This window comes from Dreissena polymorpha, chromosome 9 (genome assembly GCF_020536995.1).
Source record: "Dreissena polymorpha isolate Duluth1 chromosome 9, UMN_Dpol_1.0, whole genome shotgun sequence".
Lineage (NCBI taxonomy): Eukaryota > Metazoa > Mollusca > Bivalvia > Myida > Dreissenidae > Dreissena > Dreissena polymorpha.
This window is the reverse complement of record NC_068363.1, coordinates 50,117,524-50,144,814: the sequence shown is the minus strand read 5'-3', so window position 1 is coordinate 50,144,814 and position 27,291 is coordinate 50,117,524. Positions and strand designations below refer to the sequence as shown.

General features: G+C 37.1%; 2 protein-coding genes across 6 annotated transcripts in view; both read left to right on the top strand.

Annotated features, from left to right (window-relative positions):
• Positions 1-27,291, top strand: part of LOC127846488 (uncharacterized) — a 496,240-nt gene that overhangs the window by 159,729 nt on the left and 309,220 nt on the right. Inside the window, exon 19 of one of the 5 annotated variants that reach the window (XM_052377761.1) lies at positions 4,372-4,405. The exons of 3 other annotated variants lie outside the window; for them this stretch is intronic. The gene's annotated coding sequence lies outside the window, so the exon portion shown is untranslated. Of the gene's footprint in view, positions 1-4,213; positions 4,235-4,371; positions 4,406-27,291 lie in introns of those variants that run through there. One more of the 5 variants, XM_052377764.1, reaches the window with a different exon arrangement.
• LOC127846484 (uncharacterized) lies at positions 731-25,705 on the top strand. The gene is made up of 8 exons (XM_052377753.1): positions 731-831; positions 6,226-6,343; positions 7,635-7,738; positions 8,000-12,385; positions 12,684-14,585; positions 15,501-15,604; positions 17,873-17,887; positions 18,473-25,705. The coding sequence occupies exons 2-8, from the start codon at positions 6,267-6,269 to the stop codon at positions 18,620-18,622; spliced, it is 6,738 nt and encodes a 2,245-aa protein (XP_052233713.1). The 5' UTR covers positions 731-831; positions 6,226-6,266; the 3' UTR covers positions 18,623-25,705.

Sequence of the window (27,291 nt, the reverse complement as noted above, 5' to 3'; positions counted from 1 at the left end):
AATAAACGATTGAGTGAAATACAAGAAAATCGTTGTTATAGTATTAAGCATCGTCCACACGGGGTCATGCCCTATGACACAGTTAGTTATGTAGGTTTGTATTACTATATAGGTCCCCGTTTGAAACGAGTGCAAAGCAAAATACAAAAGGTTTATACCGGTATACTAGTATACACTAGTAAGCCTTCGTGGCCAATGAAAGAACATAAAAAACATATAGACATTTTCCTATTGATTTCAATGCTTTGCGCAAAAGCTGCTTAACTTTCCATTCCGAGTCACGTAGGAAATATGAAAAATAGCTACACGGTTTTCTAACATAGCAGTTTGAATATTATACATGAACAATATATGTAAAAAAACTATTAAAAACATATTTTAATGAAAATGTTACTTTTTTGCAACTAACGAAATATGTGGGTATAACTACAACATCTAAGACGTAATTATTACAGCACGACTTTTATTACTATCAATCTAGGTCATCGACCAGGTATGCGTTATATCATGGGCTTGTGAGATTTCTAAATGCAATTGACAGGATAGTTTCAAACAAAACTATATCAACCGAAAATATAATTTTGTGAATCATTCTAGTCTAACTAGACTCAGAGATAGTTTCAGTACTATTATTGTACTTTAATTATTTAAATTACAACTTTTATGTTTTAAATGCGTGGTCCAATTATACAAAAGAGTACTGAAGCTGTCCTTTGCTTGCATCCGTGACGTTTCGAGCACCTGTTGTCGTTTCTAATTTTGTTGCTGATTACAGTCATGTACGCGGCCTGTATGACGATGAATTATTTCTGAAAACAAACAGCTTAAACGGTAACGATTTTTTCTCACAAGCGTACATTTATGTATTCTTTATTTTGCTTGGTCATGCTGAATGCACCCTTTGACAATTATTCGTGATATAACGTATATTTCTGCGTTCAAGTTCTTGTGGTAACCGCGGCCGACTTGTTCTGCTGAAACATGGCGGCCGTAGCTTCCTTGTTCAGTGGTAACATTGATGAAACAGTTGCGATTGAGAATGTTCTCGTTAGTTTATGAACATGGCGTGATCGTAAAAAAGAATTTGATTTGTTTTAACTGTGTTTGAAATGACTTTTATTTGGCTAAAAGTTTAATCAATCGAGCGGTTTCCAGCGGCCAATAAGTTGACGCAGGACAAATCAGGGGCAAGAAATTGGCGTTGCTTTACTGTTGTCCTGTAAGGTGTGACTGGGGTTCGACTTTCAAACTGGTTTAACCCTCATTAAGCTTTGCATTGACCATTACAAGTAGCTTATCCCAGTTTTAAAGTTTATTTTTATAGTTTGTGTTCAGTTCTGGTTTCTGGACATTTTTGGTTTCTATATGAAATACTACAACAGTTTGATTTTTGCGGTGGGAATGCAGTAGAATAAATCTAAGTACTTACCATCAATGCTGTCAGGTAATATTTCGGTCTTCAAAGGCTGCAAGCAGTTGACCTATTTTTTGTTATGTGGATAAAACATACTTCATAGTTTAATTTCTTTTAAAGTTTGATACATTTCTTTGTATATATACAACATATAAACCTATGTCTATTATTTTAATAGATTTCTGATGTTAATGACACTAGTATTCTGAAATTATGTGTTTATTAGGCCTAAAAAATAAATGTTGTGGTTCTGGTCACCCGACCCTACCTAGGAAAATGTGCTGACCCTAAAGTTTTTAATGACCGTGCCGACCCTAAACTTTTTTTACCGTTTTCCGGACGAATAAATATCAAAGCGATATCGACTTAGCCGAAAATTGTGAGAGCCGATTTATGATCCTCTGTCAATGACGTGATGTATCTCTTTACCCATCTTAAGCCCGCCTTGAGGCGGATCGTCGTTGTAATTGACTAATAAGAGCGCACGCCTTGAGTGAGTGACAACACTCGTAAGCAGTCATACCTGTACCTGCAGTTAAACCATGCAGACGACGAGTGACGTAATTGTGTTATTTTATGGCAGATTGTTGGCTTTGTTATCTAACACACTCATCGGCCCCTAGTCAAAACATTTATTCGACATGCGCTTTAACAAATTATCGTTGAATTAATTATGCACAACTGTAAATATTTCATTTGATTCTCAAATGAGCATTATTCAATCTGTAATCCGAAACACGCTTCCAAATTTTAATGCTAATGCGACATTAACACATTCTAGTGTCAAATAAACAGTGCTTATCCTTTGTCTCCATAAAAAGCGCACGAAAATTATTCAGACATGTAGAATGTCGCATGGAAAGTGTGGGTGCATATTGTGTTGTATAAAACATGAACATCATGTCAGGCGATTAACGCGTGTTCAGTGGAAAAAAACCTGCCCCGAATGGACGTTATTTCATCACATCTTTAAATAATTCAAAATGCCAAAATGTATTTGATACTTAAGAAAAATGACGAATGTTTATGTTTCTCGAGCACTTTTATCATATTTACCAGAATTTGCTTTACAACTGGAATATATGGGATTATCGGGTAATGAGTAGCGACCGGACAGTTTGGTTGATACGGATGTATTAAGAAATCGATCGAGACGGGATTTTGGTATCTGTGCGGTAAGGGTAAAACAATTTTTAAAAATGTCATAATCAATGACGTCAATGATGTTGTTTTTTTCTTGAAGAGTCATAACGCATTAAATAACTTCATTTCACTATACAAATGTTATAAAAATAACGTATGGTTGGTGCAGCCCATAATCCCCCCCCCCCAAAACAGCCGGCGCGTCTGAAAAAATCCTGTAGAAAGTTTCATGCGATCGTGAGTGGGTGGGGTAAAACAGTGATTTTTTCAACTTTCAATAACATGATTTAATGACATTGATATATTCTATGATCAAGTTGCATTCATTTCGTTCATACACCACTATTAAACTTAGTTTTTGGGCATAAACCGGAATCATGGTGGTTGTTATGTTGGTTTTTATCATAGGTTGAATCTCGCCTGGATGGAAAACAGAGTTGTAAAAAATGATAAATATACAAAGAAGATCACTACACAATAATGGGAACACTTTTCTATGGTGTACATAGAGGTTTTACGTGAAAATCATCCGCATAAAATGACTTTTAAAAACAGGCATCTTGTCTGGAGAAAATATAAAAAAATCGACCTACCCTACCTAGAAATTTTGGCAATGTTACCAGAACCACAACATTATTTTGTTTAGGCCTTTTTCAACATCTCCTTTTGGCATTGATGTTTTTATGCCCCCGGATCGAAAGATATTGTATATTGTTTTTGGCTTGTCTGTCATTGTATGTGTGTGTCCCAAAACTTTAACCCAAACTTTAACCTTGGTCATAACTTTTGCAATATTCAAGATAGCAACTTGATATTTGGCATGCATGCGTATCTCATGGAGCTGCACATTTTGAGTGGTGAAAGGTCAAGGTCAAGGTCACCCTTTAAGGTCAAAGGTCAAAAAAACAAATTCAAAAACTTTAACCAAAACTTTAACCTTCTTCATAACTTTTGCAATATTGAAGATAGCAACTTGATAGTTGGCATGCATTTGTATCTCATGGAGCTGCACATTTTGAGTGGTGAAAGGTCAAGGTCATCCTTCAAGGTCAAATTTATGGCTTCAAAGCGGCGCAATAGGGGGCATTGTGTTTCTGTCAAACACATCTCTTGTTGTTTTTGCATTGGTACAGTTTGTCAACCAGTTCCGGATAATCAGCAGTTCCAATTAATTTGTATTTAATGTTCCATTATGCCCCAATAAAAACAAAAAGATTAGTGTCTAAGGTATAAATTAAATACAGGAATAAATTAACAAAGTTTTAGCAAGAAAGCTTTTGTAAATAGCTAACATGGGGATAAATGCAGTAAAAAGTGAACCGGAACTGATTGAAAGAGTTATGTTTTGAAATGTGCATATAGATATAGAAGGCTTTATTATTTTCAAATAAACTTTTTGCTGATTGAAAACAAATGCCATGACAATGTTTTGAAATACTAATTCTGTAAGTTGAATGATTTTTATGCCCCCGGATCGAAAGATCGGGGGTATATTGTTTTTGGCCTGTCTGTCATTGTATGTGTGTGTGTGTCCCAAAACTTTAACCAAAACTGTAACCTTGGTCATAACTTTTGCAATATTGAACATAGCAACTTGATATTTGGCATGCATGTGTATCTCATGGAACTGCACATTTTGAGTGGTGAAAGGTCAAGGTCATCCTTCAAGGTCAAAGGTAAAGAAAAAATCAAAAACTTTAACCAAAACTTTAACCTTCTTCATAACTTTTGCAATATTGAACGTAGCAACTTGATATTTGGCATGGCCATGTGTATCTCATGGAGCTGCACATTTTGAGTGGTGAAAGGTCAAGGTCATCCTTCAAGGTCAAAGATAAAAAAATAATTCAAAGCGGCGCATTAGGGGGCATTGTGTTTCTGACAAACACATCTCTTGTTTTATAATTTTTCGAAGGGTGAACTTTAATTAGCTATTTTTGACAAAAAAACTGCATATGCCGACTCCGGCCTAACCTGTTATCATACAAAATAAATTTTACCCTTTATTTTTACATCTTCTCACATTGACACTAAATCCCAAAAGAAATTATTGTGGTCAAAAGAATTAACGTTTTTTGCCGGGGTTTTCTAAACAGGTAGACTGACTGTTCATCTTATATTTCATTGAGATTGTTTGAGGCTGAGACTTAAATTTAAAGTATGTGTCAGGGTCTTAATAATCATGAACTGACAACTTTGACCAACATAAAACAACTAAGTGCAGGTTTTTTTCACCTTTTTGGAAACGGGGCTGGGTCCTTGGGATGGGAAAAGTTGTGGCCTTTTTACTAAAATTGGGAAATATAAGAGTTGTTGTGGAACTAATGCTTCAAAATTGAAAATAAAAGTGTTCTCAATAATATTATATTGACAAAGGTTTAACTTATAAAGCTACATTGTAGATGGAAGATGAACTAAATATTGAGATCTCCACATTGTAGATGGAAGATGAACTCAATATTGAGATCTCCAAAACAATTTTCATTTTAAACCTTCAGTTTGGAATATTTAGGGCCCGTTTGGGAAAAATATTTACTTTTTCCATTTGAAATGAAGCCGTTTACCGACTCTGAATTTAAACTATAAAACACACTGGAATGCGTTAAACCAGAGATATTACACTTAGTAATTGTATTTCAAAACTGTGTTGGAAGTGAATTATTTTTTTATGCAGCCTCAGATTTTGTACTTTTGCTTTCAGTTTCTCATTTTTACCGTCTCTGTTTTGGCAATCTTGTGCCCTTCAAATTGGGAAAACATGTGAAACAAATCAAATTGGAATTGTACCATTTTCTGGTGCCAACCTTATATAGAGGCAGGGAAAACACTATTATGGCTTCATTGTGTTTGCATTGACCAACCTTGATTATCATTTGGACAAGCAAAAGCTTCCAAAGAAACCCATAATATGACGCTAGTTTGATCAAGGTCACAGTTATAAAAAATTGATAAGAAATGGAGTTTCTTTTCCATAGCTAGGGAACACGCAGGGATTGCACAGGTTTGCATTTTAGGCCAGTTATGCCAAGATCACTGTTGCCTAAAAAAAGAACACAACTTAATTACTTGTTATAACAATGAAAATATTGTTTTGTGGCCTGGTCACATATATCTTAAAGTACTATGAATTTTAAATTTTTACATTGCCTATAACTACATCAATTTAGGGATTAGGCCATGGCCTTTTGGATAGGGAAAATCATGTTGTTTTTATGTTAATTTCGGAATTTTGTTGTTTTTGCTACATAAGCTTTAAAATTGAGAATTTAAGTGTTTTAACATTATTTTTTTTTATCAGATTCAATTCATAGAGCTGATTTAACGTAATATTTGATGAGGTTCAACTCGTACTGCTGGGGACATTAAAGTTATTTGTTATTTATAAAAAAATTGGTGTAGGGAAATTCTAAATTTGGGAATTTCAGGCAGTCATTTGGGAAAAAATGTACCTTAAGAAAAAATGTACCTTAAGAAAAAATGTACCTTAAGAAAAAATGTACCTTAATATTGGAAATGGGGGCGTACTTTGGTCCAGAAGTTGAAAAAAGCAATACTTATTATTCAAAACGGTAGAATTTTAACAGTAAACACAGTTACTTAAATTCCTCTGTGAACTTTTAAGTATGGTATTTATTTTGCAAGTCTTTCTTACTTATGCTGTTTTTCAGGACATTTGCATTATATGACAGTAGATCATTAACCAGTGGCCATGGCAACTATAAAAACATGTGACCTGTGTTCCTATGCAACAAAGAACATATATCTGTTCAAAAGACACAGGCAAAGGTAATGTTGATTTGCTTTGTTATTTAAACTTCATTGATAAGTCATACAGATAAAAATTAAAATAAATCAAAGTGATGTTTGCTATTTATTTATTTTTCTAGAAAATTCATGGAAAATAATCAATGGTTTTAAAGACTGTGAGACTGATCAGCACATAGTTTATAATGTTGTTTGCTCCACGTTAAACAGTTAATATTCAGACATAGTGTGGCAATAAGGGATTAAATTAAAACTAATATTTATTACCAGCAATCATTAAAATATATGTTTACTAACCATTTTATTTAATAGTTATTGTTATACAATTGTAAAAATGCATCAAAGTTAAATAAAGGTGTAGTTTGTTCTAAATTCCCTCAGTCAGTGAAACCAATACTTAATGCTTACCAGGGTAAGGAATTTTAATTGATTTCGTTGCTCAATACAAAAGGCCAAAAATTAGTTTAATGCGATAGCATAGAGAGATTATCTATGCTGAACTATTTAAGATGTCTTCAAACAATGGACACTTCATGCCAGGTTTTTTTCTGATTTTAGGGAAAGGGCCTTTTTTTAGGGGGAAAAAATGGCGCGAAATGCCCACTTTCTGGGGAAAAAACACGCAAAACGTCGGATTTTGGGGAAAATAAGGAAATTCTTAAATAATCAATTTAACATATTTTACTGTTTTTAACACAAATTCAAGGCAACAGATAATTTAATTATGCAATATGTTCTATTTTCTACACTGGATCAGATTAACTTATGTATTAAAAGTAAAAAAAAAAAATGGGGCGGGGTGGGGGTATAAATGAAATCTGGGGGAAAATTACCTGCTGAGGGGATAAAAAATTCCGAGGTGAAACCGTCAGTCAGTCAGTCACACTTTTCTGGATCCTGCGATAACTTTAAAAGTTCTAAATATTTTTTCATGAAACTTGAAACATGAATAGATGGCAATATGGAGATTATGCACGTCATTTCATTTTGTTCCTACGTCAAAAATTCTGGTTGCTATGACAACAAATATTTTAAAAATCATTTAAAAATGGTGGAGTTTCACCGGTAGGGGACCATATTGCTTGACAATAGTCTTGTTAAATTTCGGTATGCATTTTTAATAGGGCATGAGCTTCAAATGGTACAACTACTTATTTTATTGCAAGCTTTAAAATACTACAATAGTTAATATAACAAAAAAACTGATACATTGGTTGTAAACTTGAACTATAAAAATGTCCTTTAAAAAAAAATAAAGATATAAGTTTATGTTGTACCATTTTAACTTATGAGTGGTTATTGTTGCATGTAGGTGTAAGAAAGAGCATGGAATTACACGTGGGCGTAAAAAGAAAGCCCCTGCAGCACTTGATGGTTCCATGGAATACGAAACAGAGCCCTCCCTTTCACATTCTAGTGAGTATGCTTCTATCAAATTTAGACTTTGGACACATTATTATTGCGATGTTTTGTAAGATGTTGAAATGTAAATAATGAATGGATATGATGTAACAGCAAAAGACACAACAAAGTTTAGTCCTCATCCATAATTTTTACAAGGCATTGAAACAATAGTTAAGAGTCAACATATAATGTTGTCAATGTTATTTGGTAATACACATGAAATAGTATCATTTAATGTGAAACTATGAATAATTTTACATTAATGTTTTGCAGTCCTGGATGTAGATGAGTTGGACGGGTCTGTACAGGAAGGTGACCCCAGCGTTCCAGAGGTAGTTGACCCCTCAGACTGTGACCCCATAGAGGTCAACATGGATGGCTCCATGACGACAGACACAGAGTCCTCTGCAAAACCAAAACAACCGAAAAGCTTCAGTTACGATTGCACCAAATGCAGTTTCCAGACAAGAAAGTCCCGGGATTTTCTGTACCATCATGTCCAGGAACACGAAAGTCGAATGTCGATCTATGCTTGCACCAAGTGCGACTACTGCTCCCAGTATCGCCAGAAGTTGAGGAGGCATATGGGCACAGCCCACGGCTTGGACGTAGACACAGCCGATGTTGTGGCCGAACACAAGGGAGCTTCAAACCAAACCCTTCCCATCACCAAGGTCCCTAAGAACCCGGCCTCCAAGGCTCCAAGATCACCCTCAAAAAGGCAGGCGATGTCTAAACATTCTGGTAGGAAATTAATGGTGAAGTTTGGTCGACCCCAGCCGACGGAAGGCTCAAAACAGGTTGCAGTGAGAAGTTCAGCGCCAGAAGGTGCTGCTCCTCAGCAGAAAGATCAGCTTTCCCGTGTGGTGGAAGAGATTGTGGGCAACAATGGCGAGACGAAGTTCAAATGCAAGGAATGTCAGTTCACCAGTGACGATAAGCAGCAGGTGGCTAAACATGCAGTCTCATGGCATGTTGACACCAAGTCATTCTCCTGTTCATACTGTGAATACATCACGTTTGAAAAAAGCGACCTTGCAGCTCACAATATCACCCATAGAAATGAGCAGAAATTTAAGTGTGACGATTGCACGTATTCGACAGACTTTCGACCAAACTTTGACCGCCATTTGCAAAGCCACAAAGGCCTATACCCTTTCAAGTGTACAATCTGCACATACAGCTGTGGAAGTGAGGCTGCCCTTCGTCGTCATGTAAACAACCACCATGATTCCGTGTCTCCAAAGAGCAAGAAAATCAAGTTGCATGTGCCGGTTCCAAAGCAGGTGTCCCCACCATCTAAGCGCTCTGTGAGCAATACAGATATACCTCCTCAGCCAATTGATGGGTCCTCAGGCAAGGAAAGCCAGCATGTCAACCTTGAAACTGCCAGAAAACCGAAAGCCAAGATCTTTTTTGACTCCTCCAGTCCCTCCATGGTTCCACGCCCAAGTTTGCCCCCAATTTCCGATGAAACTGCTAAAAGCATTGAAAGGGGACTGTCTCCGGGCAGAAAACTACCATCAAACATTACTAAATTTGTGGAGAAGTTAAATGATAAATTAGTATGCCCAATGTGTCAGTTGAAGTACTTGAGGACATCGGATCTTAATCGTCACATGAAAGGAAAACACGGCATCAAACTACGGGATTATCTTGAAAAGATTGGCAAGAATCCTGCCGATTTTGAGGGCTTAAATGAAAGTGAAGATGGTGTTGCAGACGATAGTTATGAAGACATGGACCATGATGGTGATGTGGCTGCAGAAGACGAGAATGATGATGAGATCCTGAAGATGTTGGATCATCAGAATGAATCAATGGACGATAACTCAGTTCCACCTGAGCAGCTCAAATGCAAGTTTTGCGACTACCAGGCCAAGTGGACGAGCGATCTTAAGAGGCACTATCAGTCACACTCCGTTGAAAAGCGCTTCAAATGCAATTACTGCCCAAAGAAATACAAGTTCCGCAGCGATCTCAACGTGCACATCCGAAGAGACCACAAGTGCGAGCCGAGCAAGGATGTCAAGGTTGTGAAAGTGGCGACTGTGGGGAAACGCAAGACAGCTCCCGCTATTTTTAAGTGTCCTTGCTGCAACTATACGTCTGCTTGGAAGTCGGAAATCGACCGGCATTCCCGGCTCCATAATGCTGACAAAACCTACCAGTGCAAAAACTGCGAGTATCAGACTTATTGGAGAAGCGACATTCGTCGGCACTTGTATAAAAAGCACCCTGAAATCATGATTGCTGATGTTGCGATAAATGACGTTGTGAACATACTCAAGGACCGCGCGCCAGAGATAGTGTCAAAAGCAAAAGCTAAGGCTGATTATACTGAAGGAATCAAGTCTGAGGACAAAGTGTCATCAAGAGAAACCAGTCCAACAAAAACTGTGAATGTTCATGAGGGGTCAATGGGTGTTAACATGGGTGAATTAGAATTAAAAAGCTCCACTGCCCATTCTCCAACTCCTTCACCAATAAAAGATATGGGCAATGGAATCTTTGAATGTCAGTATTGTGGATTTGCTGCAAATGCTCCATCTAAGATGAACGCACACATAGCTACGCATACTAATTTAAAACGCTACATGTGTCCAACATGCGGTCGAAGGGCCAACTGGAAATGGGACATTGCCAAGCATATTCGTGTGGCTCACAACGACCAAGTGACAAAGGTGATCAAACTCGGTAAGAAGGAAGCGGAAGACACCATACAATCCTACATGGAAGCTAACCCTGTCGTAAGAAGGGATCATCATCTGAATGTGACTCCTGACAAAGAGATTGAGAGCAAATCATCAGCGGCCTACTTCAAGTGCTCTCTGTGTTCATTTTCAGACGAGAGGCGAATTTCCGTGAACCGCCACATGTTGATGACTCATCCTGCAAGTAAAGGTTCTATCTTGTTGGTCTTGCCAGACAAGAAGGGTATTTTGGAAGCAAATGCGTCTGAATTTCAGCCTGTTGCCAAGAACACTGAAGGCATTGAAGCTGCTTCTGATCACGATGCTGCAAAACCATTCATGTGCTCTGAGTGTGGAAAGAGGGCTGCATCCAAGGGTGACGTTAAGAAGCATTACCACTATGCACATGCTGAAAAAGAAATCAGAATCGTCTACCTTGGTGATGGATCACAGAGTGTGTATGCTGCTAAGCCAGCAGCGCAAGGATCAAAGGCTGTTGTGGAATCCCCTCCCCCAATAACCCCCCCTCCTCCTCCTCCTCCCCCACCCTCAATAGAAAACCAGCAGGTTTCACCATCTTCTACCTACATGAACCCCAAGGTGGTTGGGTATATCAAGCCCTATAAGTGTGGACTGTGCGGTCGTAGGTCCAACTGGAGGTGGGATATGAACAGGCACATTAGAGAACGACATCCACTTCGTAGGCATGAAATCGAGATCATTGAGCTACCCGAAGATGTGGCCCGCGCAACCATTGCTGAATACTGTGAGAAAGAACTGCCCATATTGAATAAATCTTCTGATTTTGTATACAAGAAACGAGGTCGTAAGCGCGACTCATCTCATTTGCCGTTGCAAGATAAAACTGATGTCAAAGTTCATGTAAGTTCATCAGATTTGACTACTAGCCAGGCAATAGCGCCTCCCACCATTTCAAGCCCAAGCAAGACTGAGATTACAACTACATCAAAGGAACCAGCTTTACCGTCCCATCCTGCTAGGACGGTCCATGAAAACATTCAGCTTCCTAGCCCAATTCATCCCTTACATGCAGGTGTAAGGAGCAGACAGTTTAAGAAATACAAGTGCTCAGGGTGTCACTACCGGTCGAACTTCAGCAGCGATGTGTCCAGGCATTTGGCAAGAAAGCACGGAGTCTCACAAGCGAAGGTCGTAGTCCTTGATCAGGACACTGCCTTGAAAACTCTTGCCACATACAGCTACAACAAGAATGAGGTGCAGAAAGATGTACCAGAAGGGGAGGAAAAGGAATATGTCCAGGCCAGGCTGATGTCTACCCCGGTGAAAGCCCCAGATGGTCCCCTACCAAAGTCAGCTTGGGCTGGCCTTGAGAAGAAGGTCTGGATGTGCAGCCTGTGCACATTCTCTGACGTGAACAAGGTTGAGGTGCTGAAGCATCTTGGAAAGCATAATATGAAGGCATACAAATGTACAGCCTGTAATTGGTCCTCTAATTTCAAATCTGCCGTGTTCAGACATATCCAGGGCAAGCACAATAAAGACGACGGAGCCCAGGCGAAGCTCTGCATCAAGCTGGTAAAAGAGGGACCAGGGTTGGACGACGCTGGAATGTTTATTCTCCCTGGTGGTCTGGTCAGTGGGCCGACACAGTCAAACGCCATGGATGGAACTGTCCCCGTTACGGGCCAGGAGTCACTGCAGAATCCGTCGGCCATGATGTCCCATGCTGTGTATTTCTGCAAGATCTGTAACCATAGCTCTACCTGGCGGTCCTGTATCTGTCGTCACATCAAAAAGACACACAAGATGAAAGAATACAGATCCAACATTGTGAAGAAAATCATTCGGACCAGCCGCCCCTCCACTGTTGTCATGGGCGATGGCAATCGCGATGTTGATGGTTATCAGAGTCAAGATGATTCACATGTTTGGAAGAGGCCCAAAAACTTCAAGTGCCAGATTTGTCCCTATAAAACCTACAAAGGTATGTTACCTAATTTTCTAATCATTGCATGATCATCCTTTATCATCAAATTTCTGTTTTTACACTTTTCATATTTATTATATATAGTTTGTATTTTAGGCATATCCATGTAAACATGTTTTAATGCACATCCTTTTATTTATTGTGTAAATACTACTGCAAGAAGAGATACTATTTAATAATTATTGTTTTTGTTGTAATCATTACCTTATAATGATTGTATTCTTATAATGATTGTATTGTGCATGATTGGTGTCCACTGTATTTGTTAAAAGAAATAAACCTGTTGAAACTTCAGGTAAGATGCTGAAGTTTCACATGACCTGCCACCAGCCTCAGCCAGGTGTGAACCAGGTGCAGTGCAAGTACTGCCCCTACTTCGTCAGCAGCAACCGTCTCCTCACTCAACATTTGTATCTGCACATGCAAGAAATGAAGTCATGTGGGGAGACTGCTTACCCGGTCACTCCCGTAAAGAAGGTCTCGACGTCTTCGTGTCAAAGTCCTCAAAATAAGTCAAGCGGAAAAAGCAGCACTACACCATCCGATAGCAAGAGTCCTCAGGCTTGCAAGAGACACCGATGTGAACTGTGTCCATACTCCACAAACAGTAAAAATGATTTCCTCTACCACAAGCAATTCCACAGGCCGAAGCCGACAGCAGATTTCAAGTGTAACTATTGTGATTACTGGGTGTCTCATAGACGACTGCTGAAACAGCACTTGAAGGTCCATGAAGAGGGGTACTCCCACGAGTTGAGTGAGATGGAGCTGACCCCAGCCAAGTCAGATTACTCGGAGAACTCCCTTGTGTATGATACAGTTGAAATAGCAGCAATCAAGCAGAGGATTATCTCGTCGAAGATAACCGCAAGCATTTCTCAAAGTCCGCTCATTTCCCCTATGAAGATCGCGTCCAGATGCTCAATGGGTGGAAAGAGAGGGTTCTTTAGGAAAGATGGCACGTATCGCAAAATCCACCATTGCAGATTTTGTCCCTACATGAATATGAGGCCAAGAAATATGAGACTTCATGAGCTAATGCATGGAAAGCGTAACACGGGACAGACTCTTGTGAAGTGCCCGCACTGTGATTACCACGTGTCATCTCGAAGCCTTTTAGGCCATCACCTGCGGGTACATCGGCCAGATTATGGGTCAGACTTTCTGGAACATGGCAACAAGTTCGATCAGAGTGACAGCTTCGCTAGCGAGGACTCAGAGATTGACTCAAGCATTTCTCTAGAGAAGAAGATCGACACGTTGTTGGAAATAACTCGCTTCAAGAAGTACGGCTGTGAGAAGTGCCCGTACTCCAGTGCTAAAAGGTCGCGGTTCCAGAGACACGTTGAGCTACATGGCAGCAAACAGAAATACAAATGTGATTTCTGTGACTATAGCGTGCCTACTATGAACCTGCTTACTCAGCATACGAAGCTTCACTTCGAGCCCAATCAGAACCTCCTGGCTGCTCAATCCATTTTGAATCTCCAGTACCTGCCAGAAATGCCTGCCGACGTGGCCCTTGCAAGCATGATGACCAGGAACGATGCTAAAAATCCTGTGAGCATCACACATGACCATATAGACCTGTATGAAAACCAGACTGAGGACCTTGAACCCAAAAAGCTCTACCGTTGTGACCGGTGCCCTTACGCAAATGTGAGGCGTGACTACTTGCTCGCCCACCTGCGATGTCACATGGTCAAGAACGAGTTTGCATGCCCTTACTGCGACTACAGTGTCGGAAAGACTCATGTCCTGTTGCAGCATGTCAAGGTTCACTTCAGTCCACTGCCTGAGCTGTCTGAGTGGCTGGCGGAGAACGGAAATACAGAGAGACTGAAAGAAATCAAGAACAAAGACTTGGAGGAGGTCATTGAAGTCGTTAAGCTTTTTCAAGGTGAGAAAAAGAATGAGAATGGTTTAAAGGAAAGCCAGAATATCAATGTGAAAGCAGGTCAAGAATTGGACATTGTTCACAAAAATGTTGCAAAGCCATTAGAGAATGTAATGGGTCAGATGAAAATGCCTGTTGTAAAAGCTGGCCCCTCCACCACGTACTCCACAATAGACCAGCATGCCATTGTTAAGAATGATGTTACGGAGCAGCCGACTGGCACTGCTATGGAGATTGATGCTGTCATAGCAAACACAGATGCAGACAAAACACCTGAAAATGACAAGGAAAATCAGAAAGGTAAACACTTTTGTATTCTTTGATTTACTGCGTTAAGCTTAAGTAGATAATCTTATGTGATTAAACATGATATTCCTGTTCCTTTTTTTGTTCATGTCTAAGGTAAAAGTTGTAATTCTTTCGATTTTGGCTTTCTATGATCAACGTATATGAATGTACACAGCAATTTGTTTCCTTTTGTACAAAGTTCCAGTAAAAGGTACATTCCCACATAAGGAAAAACTACACAATTATCAATGGCCATCTGAAAATTTCCCAAAAGGAATCTGCAATTGAACAAATAAAATGATCACTTAAACTTCTTAACCTTTCAAGCCAATATGCATGTAAATGAATATTTGAATTTAATTGTTTGTGCAATTTATACCAAGCAATTAGAAATACCTTAATTCCCTATTTAGATTTCACAACGCAAATTTTCCCAATTTCAGGGTTTATCACGCTAATTTTTCCAAATTCTGTGCCTGTAATTGCAATTTTATGAAACAAATCACAATATTCAACATTTATAAAAATTAATCCTTGGTTATGGTTATTGTGAAAAACAATTAAATCCAGTCCAAAGTTTTGAAATTTAAGTATTCTCTGTTATAACACCCTGATCACCACTTATATGTTGAAAGCTGGAGGTGTTCGCTGCATTAGATATGAGTATTGCTCTGGGAAAACAGGGCTTAATACATGTGCTCACTGCATAGTGTTCCCCCAGATAGCCTGTGCAAGTGAAGACACTGCACTTTTATGAAAAAAATTGTTTAAAAGAGGTCTATGCAAAACAAATATCCATTCTTTGGCGTAATTGTTGTCTGAGATGAGCCTGTGGGGTCTGCACAGGCTAATCAGGGACGACACTTTCTGCACATGCATTAAGCCCTGATTTCCCAGATTGAGGCTCATATGAATGCGTTGTTTCAGGAGAGGATGAGGCGTACATTTGTCAGTATTGTGACCGGGAGTTCCCCACGTCAGACAGTCTAGTGAGGCACGAGGTGAAACACCTCATTGGCAACAGCTATGAGGTAACTGCACTTACAGCTGTTTAACACAACCTACATGTGCTGGGCAGCAGATTTGTCATTCTATGCTGTTATAACAATTAACCATTGGCCACTTAAAGTTGTGATGTGCTTTTAGAAGTTTACAAAAAATCTAGTGATGTAATGTCTGAATATAAGCTAATGTTGTGTATAAGAAACACCAAAAAATGTAATCCAATTTGTGAAAAGTTTTTGGTATGCAAAAGACCAGTCATCAATTTGACAAACACAGAATTTCAGACAAATTATAAATATATTGGTGGTAACATGATAGTGATTTTGTAATATATGTTGGTTATTGTGGTAATAATCAACAGTTTGTTATTCCGATTGTTATAAAACAACTCTTACACATCAAAACTTTCAACCGTTTGTTATCCCCTGCCATAGGCGGAGGGATATTGTTTTGGCGTTGTTTGTCTGTCCGTCCTTCTTTGTCGGTCCGGCACTTTTGTGTCCGGAGCCATATCTTGGAAGTGCTTTGGCTGATTTCATTGAAACTTGGTATGAGTATATATATGGATAAGAGGATGATGCACGCCAAATTACATTGTACACCATCTGTTAATGACGGAGTTATGGCCCTCTGTATCTTAAAAAAATGCTTTTTAATATAAGCTTAGAGCTTTATCTCTATTAACACATGAGCCAGAGCCATGAAACTTGCCATAGTTGTTTTCAATCATCTGAAGGTGCTTCACATTCAACACCCATAATCCTAGGGGCTAAGGTCAAGGTCACATTTTGAGGTCAACGGTCACAAATTTGATGAATTATTCATTATTTAGTAATTCCATTACTATTCATCAAGGGATTCTGTAATAACTGTCCGCAATTGTTCTCCATTATCTAGCTGAGTGTCAAATATAATATCCAGGTTGCTAGGGTCATGGTCAAAGTCACACACAAAGCTCAAAATAACACATTTTGATTAAATATGCCTTATTTGGTAAGGATTCTACCATAATAAAAATGGATTCTCAAAATGTCCTGATGTAATTGTTCTCAATTATCAGGCAGTGCAAGACCTATGTGTTTTTTACCAAAATCAAGGTCACATATCAAAGGTCACACTTTCGGAGAAATATTATTTAGCCATTATCTTACTATGCGTCAGTGGATTCGGTAATAACCTTCCATAATTCTTCTCCATCTTCTTCCTTGCTGTTTGTCATATGTAAGATTTATGTCTAGGGTAAAGGTCAATTTTCATGTCTAGGGTTAAGGTCAACATCACACAATATACTTCATGTAAGGTCATACGATTCACATCAAGGGTCAAAGGTACAAATGAGTTTTAACAAAAAAAAGGGCAAAAGGCACAACCCTTCACTTATACTTTTCCTTTTAGTTCTACACCCATCCATAAACAAAATTCATTTGGCGGGGGATATCAATTCAACGAATTTGCTTGTTATTCACTGCAATAATGTACATAACAGGACACTGTTTCTTATGTTTATATTCCATTTAAATTGCAATGAGCAATTTTGCATGCTCTTTAAAATAAGAAGTTTGACTAATAGCAACTAATAGCAACTAATAGCAACTTATAGCAACTAATAGCAATACATTCTTAGATTCATACTCTTGAGAGCATAAAAGTACAGAAAATGCCTTATTAACCCTTTGCATGCTGGGAAATTTGTCGTCTGCTAAAATGTCGTCTGCAGAATTTCTAAAATTAGCATTTTCTTCTATTTTTTTCAAAGAATACTATCAGAATAGCAAACAGTTTGGATCCTGATGAGACGCCACGTTCTGTGGCGTCTCATCTGGATCCAAACTGTTTGCAAAGGCCTTTAAAATTCGGTTCCCGCACTGAAAGGGTTAACATTTACCAGTAGGTTCAGCAGTTCAAACACCTGGCAATATTGTCTGAGTGCAATTCTGGCATTAACCCTTTACCACTAAGATAAGTATTTTGACGCATTTGCAGTCCTTCAGAAAGTTAAAATGTAATTAAATACCTTTCTTACTAAATTTAAGTTATAAAGGCTTCATTTCCAACCTTAAGATACTGATGAGCAGCAAACAGCATAAAACCTGAACAGACTGCAAGGCTGTTCTGGTTTTCTGCTGTTTGCACATAGCAATTTTAACTTTGCTTCTTATCGGGGAAAGGGTTAAAGTATATGTAAGTGCACAAATCTTTTTGTCTAAAAATTGTATCTACGGTGATTAAATGTTATTCCAATGTATCAATGGTATCAATAAATTTAACAATATTTTTGTTGTTGATGTTTCCAGGAATTGGTTTCACATGTAAGTACATTTTTGTCATTCTTATTTCTGCAAAATCAATTAGAAAATACGCAAAGTTTATTGCAGACAATATAATTTGTGTTTTTGTAACGTATATACCCGGTATGTAAAAAATTGTTTTGGGTTTAATTTCAACAACTAAAAAGCATACATCTAAACATTTTATTTCTCTGATTCCTTGCCTATGACATACATTTTGGCCTCGCTCTGTGAAAAGGGGGTTAAATGCATGTGCGTAAAGTGTCGTCCCAAAATAGCCTTTGCAGTAAGCACATGCTTATCAGGACGACACTTTCAGCTGGTATGATTCCTCGTTTAAGAAATTCTCTGATTAGCAAATATCCAGTTAAGGCGGAAAGTATCGTCCCTAGTTAGCCTTTGTGGACTGCATATGCACATGCATAAAACATCCTTTCCACATTGAATTTCATCTAATTGCTACAATTATTGTCACAACCATTATCTGTACAAGATATTATACCCATTTATTTACCTTTCCTGACAACAATTTCATCTCATTGTCCGATTATGGTAACCGCAACGACATAACTAATTTCTGTATCCAAGTTTTTTCCTTCCCAACAGCTGCCACAGATATTAGAGACATCTCAATGTACTGAAGTAAATACAAGGAACCAGTCTGCAGAAGGACAGAAGGAAAATGAGGCTGCAGGAGCAGCAGAGGTTAATCCTGCAGATTCACAGTCAAATGGACATCAAAACATGGAATTATAATTAGTTATGTTCATCAGCAATGTCTGACCTGTCTAAGTAATTGGCCAATTGCTAACATCTAACAAAAGTTGGCTTAAAAACTCTATGTACAGTTACATGTTTTTACATAAATATACTCAGTTTTAGAAGTGTGCATCATTTCAATGGTGTTTTGTATATTTAATACAAAAATGTGTTGTAGCCACGGTGAGCAACGTGTCTATTGTTAGCATACTTAATTGTGACCAAAGCTGGTGTCCCTATCTCATGTTGTCTTAACCCTTACAATGCGGGAACCGAATTTTTAAGGCCTTTGCAAACAGTTTGGATCCAGATGAGACGCCACAGAACATGGCGTCTCATCTGGATCCAAACTGTTTGCTATTCTGATAGTATTCTTTGAAAAAAATCGAAGAAAATGCGAATTTTATAAATTCAGCAGACGACATTGTAGCAGACGACAAATTTCCCAGCATGCAAAGGGTTAAACATTAAATGAGAACTTGTTTATCCACATATGTCCTATCCATCTTATTTACCGTTATTACATTTCGTGTGTCCTTTTCTGAGTGGAAAATCTTGTTTTTGTTAATCATTTCATGAACTTGCTGAATAAATTAAAACTGCTTGTTTATGTATGCAGGACAATATCTGTGATAACCTGTTTCTGCAAAGGTTTATATGGGCGATGCTCTGTGAAAAGGGGTTTAATGCATGTGCAGACTGCACAGGCTAATCTGGGACAACACTTCAAGCACATGCATTAAACCCCCTTTTCACAGAGCACCGCCCATATATATTATTTTTATCTTATCACTTTTAAACAACACATACTCTCAGCTGTTAGCATAGTATGTGTATAAGTTCATACAGGCAATGAATTTTTCATTGAATTGTGGCATTTTTGTTGTTTTAGTTGTACAGAATAGAACGTAATAATTATGTTCCTGAGATTCAGATGTTAACTTTTATACTTTCAAAATGCAGATCTTTACCTGGTCAATATAAACAAAGTGTTTTTGCTGACTTTGCTTACTTTATTTCAATTGTTCAAAGAACTGTCATAATTTTATTTTATATATATTTCATTACTTTTTTGTTATTTGGTTATTAATGTATTGGATATATAAATTATTTGATTTACATAATTGTTTCATTTGTGTTGATCTGATAATGCTTTGATAACTAAATACAGTGTATTTGAGACTTATATTTTTTTGTGTCCTTTGAAGGTGACATATACAGTACAATTGTTTGCCAGTGAATCTTTTTGATGAAGTCGGCATATTGCAGTTCAACTGTCCATCTGTGTGTAAAATAATTTGGCACAAATGTAAACCATATATCCTCGAGTGCCCAATTTCGACGCATACAAGCAGTTTGTTGAAGTTTTGTTGCTCAATATAGGGATTTATGTAATTAATTTTGTTATTTCAATACACATGTACCTTTTATTTACACATTTTAAATTCAATTGATTGTGTTATCAACAAAAATTCGTTGAAAAACGAAATGACCCAAGTCTATGTAACGGCGGCCATATCTGTTGAGAGTGCCCTATAACGACGCATCTGATTGGTTACATGATTTCAATGTAAATATCACTCCTGTGGAGACTGAATGAATAAAATATTAACTCATGGTTGTTGTACTTAAATTTGTAATTGCTGTAAAATCAATATAAAACTGAAATTAATAAAATCAAATAAGATTTTTAATTGTGTGATGCCATACTGTCTGGCAGTGGTTTTAATAGGGGCCTGTGTGAGCAACCCTGTCATAAGCTGTGTTTATGGAAGATATGTGAATATAATCTGTACTTCTTTTGTGGAACCTGCACTTATAATTAATTAAATGAATATTAGTAATAAACATAATATGCAATTACCAACATAAACACTTGCTACATATAGTTAAAATTGTATTACAGCATAACCAAAAACATATCCGGACTTCAAATCAAAGTTTACGCGTACACCTTTTTCATAGGTGAAAATAAATCTATTTATACGATGTTTTGTCAAATGGCAGTCACGTGACTTATGAATGAAATGGTGAATTTTTGCAGACGAAACCGAGGCATTATCCCACGGTCTTATTAACAAAGACAAGTGGGTGTAAAGTGTTCAAAAATTTTGCATTAAGTAAAATACATAAAAATCCATCAATTGCAAACCGATAAACCATATCTTACCTTTTAACCAGCTATTTTCCACATAACAAACAATAACTATAGTAAATTGTGCGTAGAGTACCATGTGCTATTGTATGACGTCAACGGAAGTCGCTTATGTATCAAACAGAGGCAAAACAAAAAATGCGTCGAATTAGGACAGCGTCGATTCGGGTCACTCAACGATATACCTATCATAAGGCAATGTGGCTGGTATAAACGGATCTTCCTTTCTCAAAGGTCAAGGTCAAAAACTAAATGAAAGAAAGATGTGAACTCTTTTCAGCCCACTTGTTTTTAGCTCACCTGATTGCTCAGGTGAGCTTTTGTGACCGGTTTTTGTCAGTCGTCTGTCCGTCCACATTTGTTCGTAAACACTCAAGAGGTCACATTTATTGTCCGATCTTCATGAAACTTGGTCAGAAGATTTGTCCCAATGATATCTCGATCGAGTTCGAAACTGGGTCATGCTGGGTCAAAAACAAGGTCACTAGGTAAAAAAAAAAAAAAAAAAAGCTTGTAAACACTTTAGAAGTCACATTTAATGCCCAATCTTCATGTAACTTTGTTTAAATGTCTGTCTTATTGATATGTTGGTTGAGTTCAAAAGTGGTTCCGTTCTGTTGAAAAACATGGCCGCCAGTGGGCAGGCAGTTTTCCTTACATGGCTATAGAGAAACCTTGTAAACACTATAAGTCACAATTTTGGCCCAATCATCATGAAAGTTAATCAAAACATTGGTTTTATTGATATGTCGGACGAGTTCGAAAATGGTCCAGATCGGTGAAAAAATATGGCCACCAATGGGTGGGGCATTTTTCTCTATATGTATACAGTGAAAACATACGAACACTCTAGAAGTCACATTTTTTGCCCAATTTTCATGAAATTTGGTCAGAACATTTGTTTCCTTGATACGACAGTTGAGTTGGAAAATGGTTTCGGTCAGTGGAATAACATGGCTGCCGCGGGGGGCAGTTTTCTTATAATTATATAGTAAAAAAAAGCTTGCGAACACTCTAGAAGTCACATTTTTTGCCCTATCATCATGAAACTTGGTGAAAAGATTGGTTTTATATATATCTTAGATGAGTTTGCAAATGGTCCCCATGGGTCAATAAACATGGCTGCCAGGGGGGTGGGGAAAAACATGTGACTATATAGAGAGAAACCTTGTGATTGAATACTATGGAAGTCACATATTTTGCCTAATCATCGTGAAACTTAGTCAATACATCGGTTTTATTGATTTCTTGGACAAGTTGGAAAATGGCTCAGATCGGTGAAACACTTTTTTTTAACTTACCTGATTGCTCAGGTTAGGTTTTAGGATTGGTCTTTGTCCGCTGTCCGTCCGTCCACATTTGGTTTGTAAACACTCTAGCATTCACATTTCTCAAGCATTCTTTATCAAAGTTGCTGAAAGATCTCAGTCAAGTTTGATGATAGGTCACCATTTCAAATCTTACAAAAACAAAAACACTCCCTACGCCAGAGTTTTGGTTCAATAATGATGAAACTTGACCAGGATGTTTGTCTGGTCAATATCTAGGTCAAGTTTGACATTAGGTAAAGATTAAATGAACCAACTCCTCTCAGGTGAGCGAACTAGGGCCATCTTGGCCCTCTTGTTTTTTAATCATCATGAAATTGCTCATAATATTTGTTATATTGATGTATGGGCTTAGTTCTGAAATGATTTTTGAAACATTCTTTGTGTATCAGATGAGCAACGTTGGGCCTTTGGCCCTCTTGTTGTGAACAATAAACATGTTGCTGGCATATTTTTTTTTCGTTTAAAATATATCATGGGGGTTACATACATATTTTGCTTAGGAATATGTTTAGGTTCATTTGTCCCCCTTTACAATATTATATATGCCTTATCGTCAATGTCTGGTTTAGACAATCCACATTTGTCTTTGATGTCCGTGGGCTTCAATGATTGAACTCGTTTTCATATTACATATCTATTGATATTCAATAGAATGTCATGAATATGTGTCCCCTATACATGTACATAGATATTGTTCTACTTATTACTACACCACACGTCTTTTCGTCTGCAGAAAGTACGGTATGCTTACACTACTTATAGTAAATTGTTCAAACATTCATATCTGGCAGTAAAGATCAGAATGATGCAGGTTTTTTTCCAGTTAATGAACGAAACTACAAGTGCCATTAGAATATACTTGTGTTTTGAAATTAATTGTATACAGTGTAGGGTATAGGCCTTACTCTGTGAAAAGGGGGTTAAATGCATATGCTCAAAGTGTCATCGTATATTAGCCTGTGCAGTCTGCACAGGCTTATCAGGGAAGACACTTGCAGCTTTTATAATATTTTTTGTTTAAATAAAGTCTCTTCTAGCAAAAATCCAGTTTAGGTGTAAAACGTCCTCCTGATTAGCCTGTGTACACTGCACAGCCTGTTGGGGACGCCACTTCATGCACATGCATTGGACTTCCTTTTCATAAAGCCCTGCTTAAATGTATTTATAATTTTAATTGATTCAATCTGTGTGCGAATGATTTCCTTTGTATCAATGTGTAATATAATTGCACTTATGTTATGATATTTGTAGCTGTTGAATGAAAATATGTACACATGGAAACATGAACAATGTTAAATCATAACAAACAATGTTTGGGTAACTTTTGTAAATTTAGTTATTTGGAGGGTGTATTAGGTGTGATTCATTATTATTTCATCGAAATTCAAGAAGACCTTTTACTTGAAATTATCCTTATAAATGAATGTTCTCATCAGTTATGATAGACCCTTTTAGCATTCCAAATATCGAGTTTCATTGAAAGATCATTAGTGTAAATTACATGGTTTCTTGTTAGTTACTTTTTACTAATATAATGGCATGCATCATAATGTTTTATGTATTTATTAGTTGTTTTTTCATGAAATAAATTTCATGATGATTTATAGATAATAAATGTTTAACTACTGATAAGTGTTTAATTGCTCACAGTAGTAATCTTTTTATAATGTTTGGACTTCCATATAGCAAACCTTGTTTTGGAATCATCAAAAAATATTTGCATCATGATAATTGCTAAAATTGGAATGTGAAACACTTCTATAGTCATGGGATGGTTCGAATGTTTTGTTAAGTTGTTTTATATGAAAATAAGTAATCATGTTATGATTTATTTATTTATGATATCAAAAATTATATCAGAAATGTATAGGAATAATATGATCAATGAATTCCATGTCATCGGTCACAAGATGAAAGAAAATTGAAATTTATCGCAAAGACCTGACTGATTTTTGTCTCGTTTTTGCAAAATGGGTAATAGTTAGCATTATAATTTTGTTTGCTTTGGTATCCAGAAAAAGATGTGAACACTGTAATCTATGCAATTGGATTATTATAACCCCACAATGAAAAAGACGGAGGTATACTTTAGTAACAATGGGGGGGGGGTCTGCAGGCAAGGACCTGTCCAACAATGTACCCCCCCACTTTCAAACGTGCATCAGTTGTTCCAATCTCCACGCAGAGTTGTCGTTCCTTGCTCTCACATACAAATCTGCGAAAGGCTCAGCACGCCATTTTGTCTATAAAATAGCTAAAACCGAACAAACGCATTCAATGTATATTTGATTGGATATTTAAGATCGCATGCATTAAATTAAGAAATATGACTTTTAAATGTACAATAAATCGTGCAAATACTTGCGAGTTTTAATGCAACTCTTTGGAACTATTTTATTGCCTATTTACGCAGATGGAATCATTCCACGCACTTTACATATGTAAATAATTGAACATAATGTTTATTGAGTGACGTTAGGAATTGCTTCGACGTGTGTATGTATGTTGGTTTCTTAACAACAAAAAAACATATCATTTTTATAATAATTAATTAAGACTGATATAAGATATTATGGTATGAGATGGTTTTCTTTAATGCAGTGAATGCAATGTAACCGTCGTGCAAGAGATTGTTTAGTATACTGTAACCTCAATGATGAACGCTTGGTATGATCATGACATGAATGAGACGCTTTCATAACAATAGTCCATTCTGAGCGCAACACAGAGGTGAATGTAATGTAACTGTCGTGCAAGAGATTGCAATTGTTCTCCATGATATAAAGTTATGGATTTAAAAAAATTATCTATAAATTAGGTTTTATTAACAATTTTATAAAGGTGTATATTGTGTTTAATATATCTATGATAAAACAAATGCAAAGTTATGCTCCCTTTTCATCTTTGAATTTCATAAACATGAGTGTTACAACTGGCTTCTTGTAACGATGTGCATTGTCTATAGGTATTTATGACTAGTGTGACAAGCTCTGCTTTTGGCACATTTTGCATCTCACAAACACACAGCTTTGTTGGTTTTTATGCTCCCCCAAAATTTATTTTGGGGGGAGCATATAGTCGCCGCTTCGTCTGTCCGTCTGTGTGTCCCTCCGTGCACAATTTTGTCCGGGCTATTTCTCAGCAACTAATGACTGGAATTCAATGAAACTTTATGGGAAGCTTCACTACCAAGAGGAGATGTGCATATTATCAGCGGGTTCTGGTCGGATGATTTTTCACAGAGTTATGGCCCTTTGAAATTTTCTATAAAAAAATTCTTGTCTCCCTAACTACTGTGCCCTCAAGACGTTTCCTTTTATCTGAATATATAGTGCAATATTGTGACAAAAAAAAAACTTTGGGGAGCATCACCCGTCTCCGACGGTTTCTTGTCATGTAAACAACGCAAGACTTTCAGAACAATGCCATGTTGTTACCATTTTTGTTAAGTCTGCATATGGCCTGTGATCACCGCTGGAGGTGGTTTTCCCTGTTATATTTCTGTGTGATGCATGATGCATTATGATGGACATGATATTTCATGTACTATTAAGAAGTTTGTAATTTGTGAATAAAAACTGCTTATGCTACGAGGGTACTGACTTGTTTTAATATTTCAATAGATTTGCTTGGAAAATTTGGAAAAATCCAGTTACCTGCGGGTACAAACGAGGCAGGCCCATTTGAAATCCTTACAAATTAATATACATTTGCGGTCGCAGTGGTGTAGTGGACATGGTGTCCGCCTATTGATTAGGCCACAGGTTTGATCCCCACTGTGGGAGCGTTCTTTAGATTTCCACCATATACACTAAGTACTGGTTCTAGTCCCAGGAAACGGACTCGAGAGCGTTTCAAATAAGCTTTAGGCTTTCTATGCAATCAAGCTAAAATAAATAGGTTTAAACTAAATTCGCAAACCATGTCAACAAAAATTCTTTGAATGAACCTATCACTGGTACATAAAATGGGTCAGCACTGTTTGTATGCACATATGAGATTCGTTTGACTCGAAGGGAAAGTACGCTGTTTGAATGAATATTATAAATGTTGAACAGTAAGACTTTTGGTAGTCTCTGACAAATTTGTTTTTAGATAGATTTCTGTTTTTCCAAATGTTACTTGTACCTAACATAACTTATTGAAAAGAGTATTGCTTGGTGACATGTTTTTAAAAATAGAGTGCGAAGCATTGCTTTTTGTTAATAAAGTATCGTAGTAGCAAGCTATTAATACTGTCTAAGAGTATGAAGTTTCCGTAAATGTGAATGGATGTGTAAGTAAAATTTTTAAAATACCCCCTTTCTTAAATTTATTTTATAATAATGTATTGTGTAGTACTGAGATTTCCTGCGAAGTGTCCCAAGGACAATTATTTATACTTCAAAAATTTATTTGTTAACAAGCGTATACACGTGTATAAAAATGATCAATATTTTTAGGAACCATTTAATCGAAACTTAAAACTCAAGTGCATAATAAATGTTTCTCTTGCTCTCCTTTTTTTAGAGTTATTGCCCTTATTTATTTACATTATTTTTTTCAGTCTAGTAGCACATAATAAAAACTAAAGGAGGCATGAACTGTAACTTATATCTCTCAAGAGTTCACAAGAACCATAACTCTTGTTCCTGTATTTTATAGTTATTATCTTTATTTAATAATTTGTGTACTCAAATATTTCCAGAGAATGTCATGATAAATAAAGGAGATATCAACTTGAGTCTTCATTGGTAGGTACATCATATTGATGGAATGGGCAGTGTATAAGTCCAGCAACACTTGTCCCATAATTCCAGAGTTATTGCCCTTTATAATTGTTGTACTTGAATTAAAAAAACAATATCTTACATGACTGTCAACCCAAATCAACTTTGTGTCCAGTGGCATTTAGTGTATGAAGAACTATTTATGTTTGATGAAAACATTTCTTGTTTGAAAGTTTTACAAGAGATGTGTTTGTCAGAAACACTATGCCCCCTACTGCGCTACTTTGAAGCCATAAATTTTACATTTGACCTTGAAGGATGACCTTGACCTTTCACCACTCAAAACATGCAGCTCCATGAAATACACATGCATGCCAAATATTAAGTTGCTATCTTCAATATAAAAAAAGTTATGACAAAACTTAAACAAAGGCTAAAATTTTAGGAAAGAATTTTATATTTGACCTTTTA

Excerpts from the sequence above, each read along its gene's own strand:
- LOC127846484 (XM_052377753.1), top strand. The coding sequence starts at position 6,267 with ATGGCAACTATAAAAACATGTGACCTGTGTTCCTATGCAACAAAGAAC. Across the intron at positions 12,386-12,683 it reads TCCCTATAAAACCTACAAAG|GTAAGATGCTGAAGTTTCAC; the intron begins GTATGTTACCTA and ends TTGAAACTTCAG. Across the intron at positions 14,586-15,500 it reads TGACAAGGAAAATCAGAAAG|GAGAGGATGAGGCGTACATT; the intron begins GTAAACACTTTT and ends GCGTTGTTTCAG.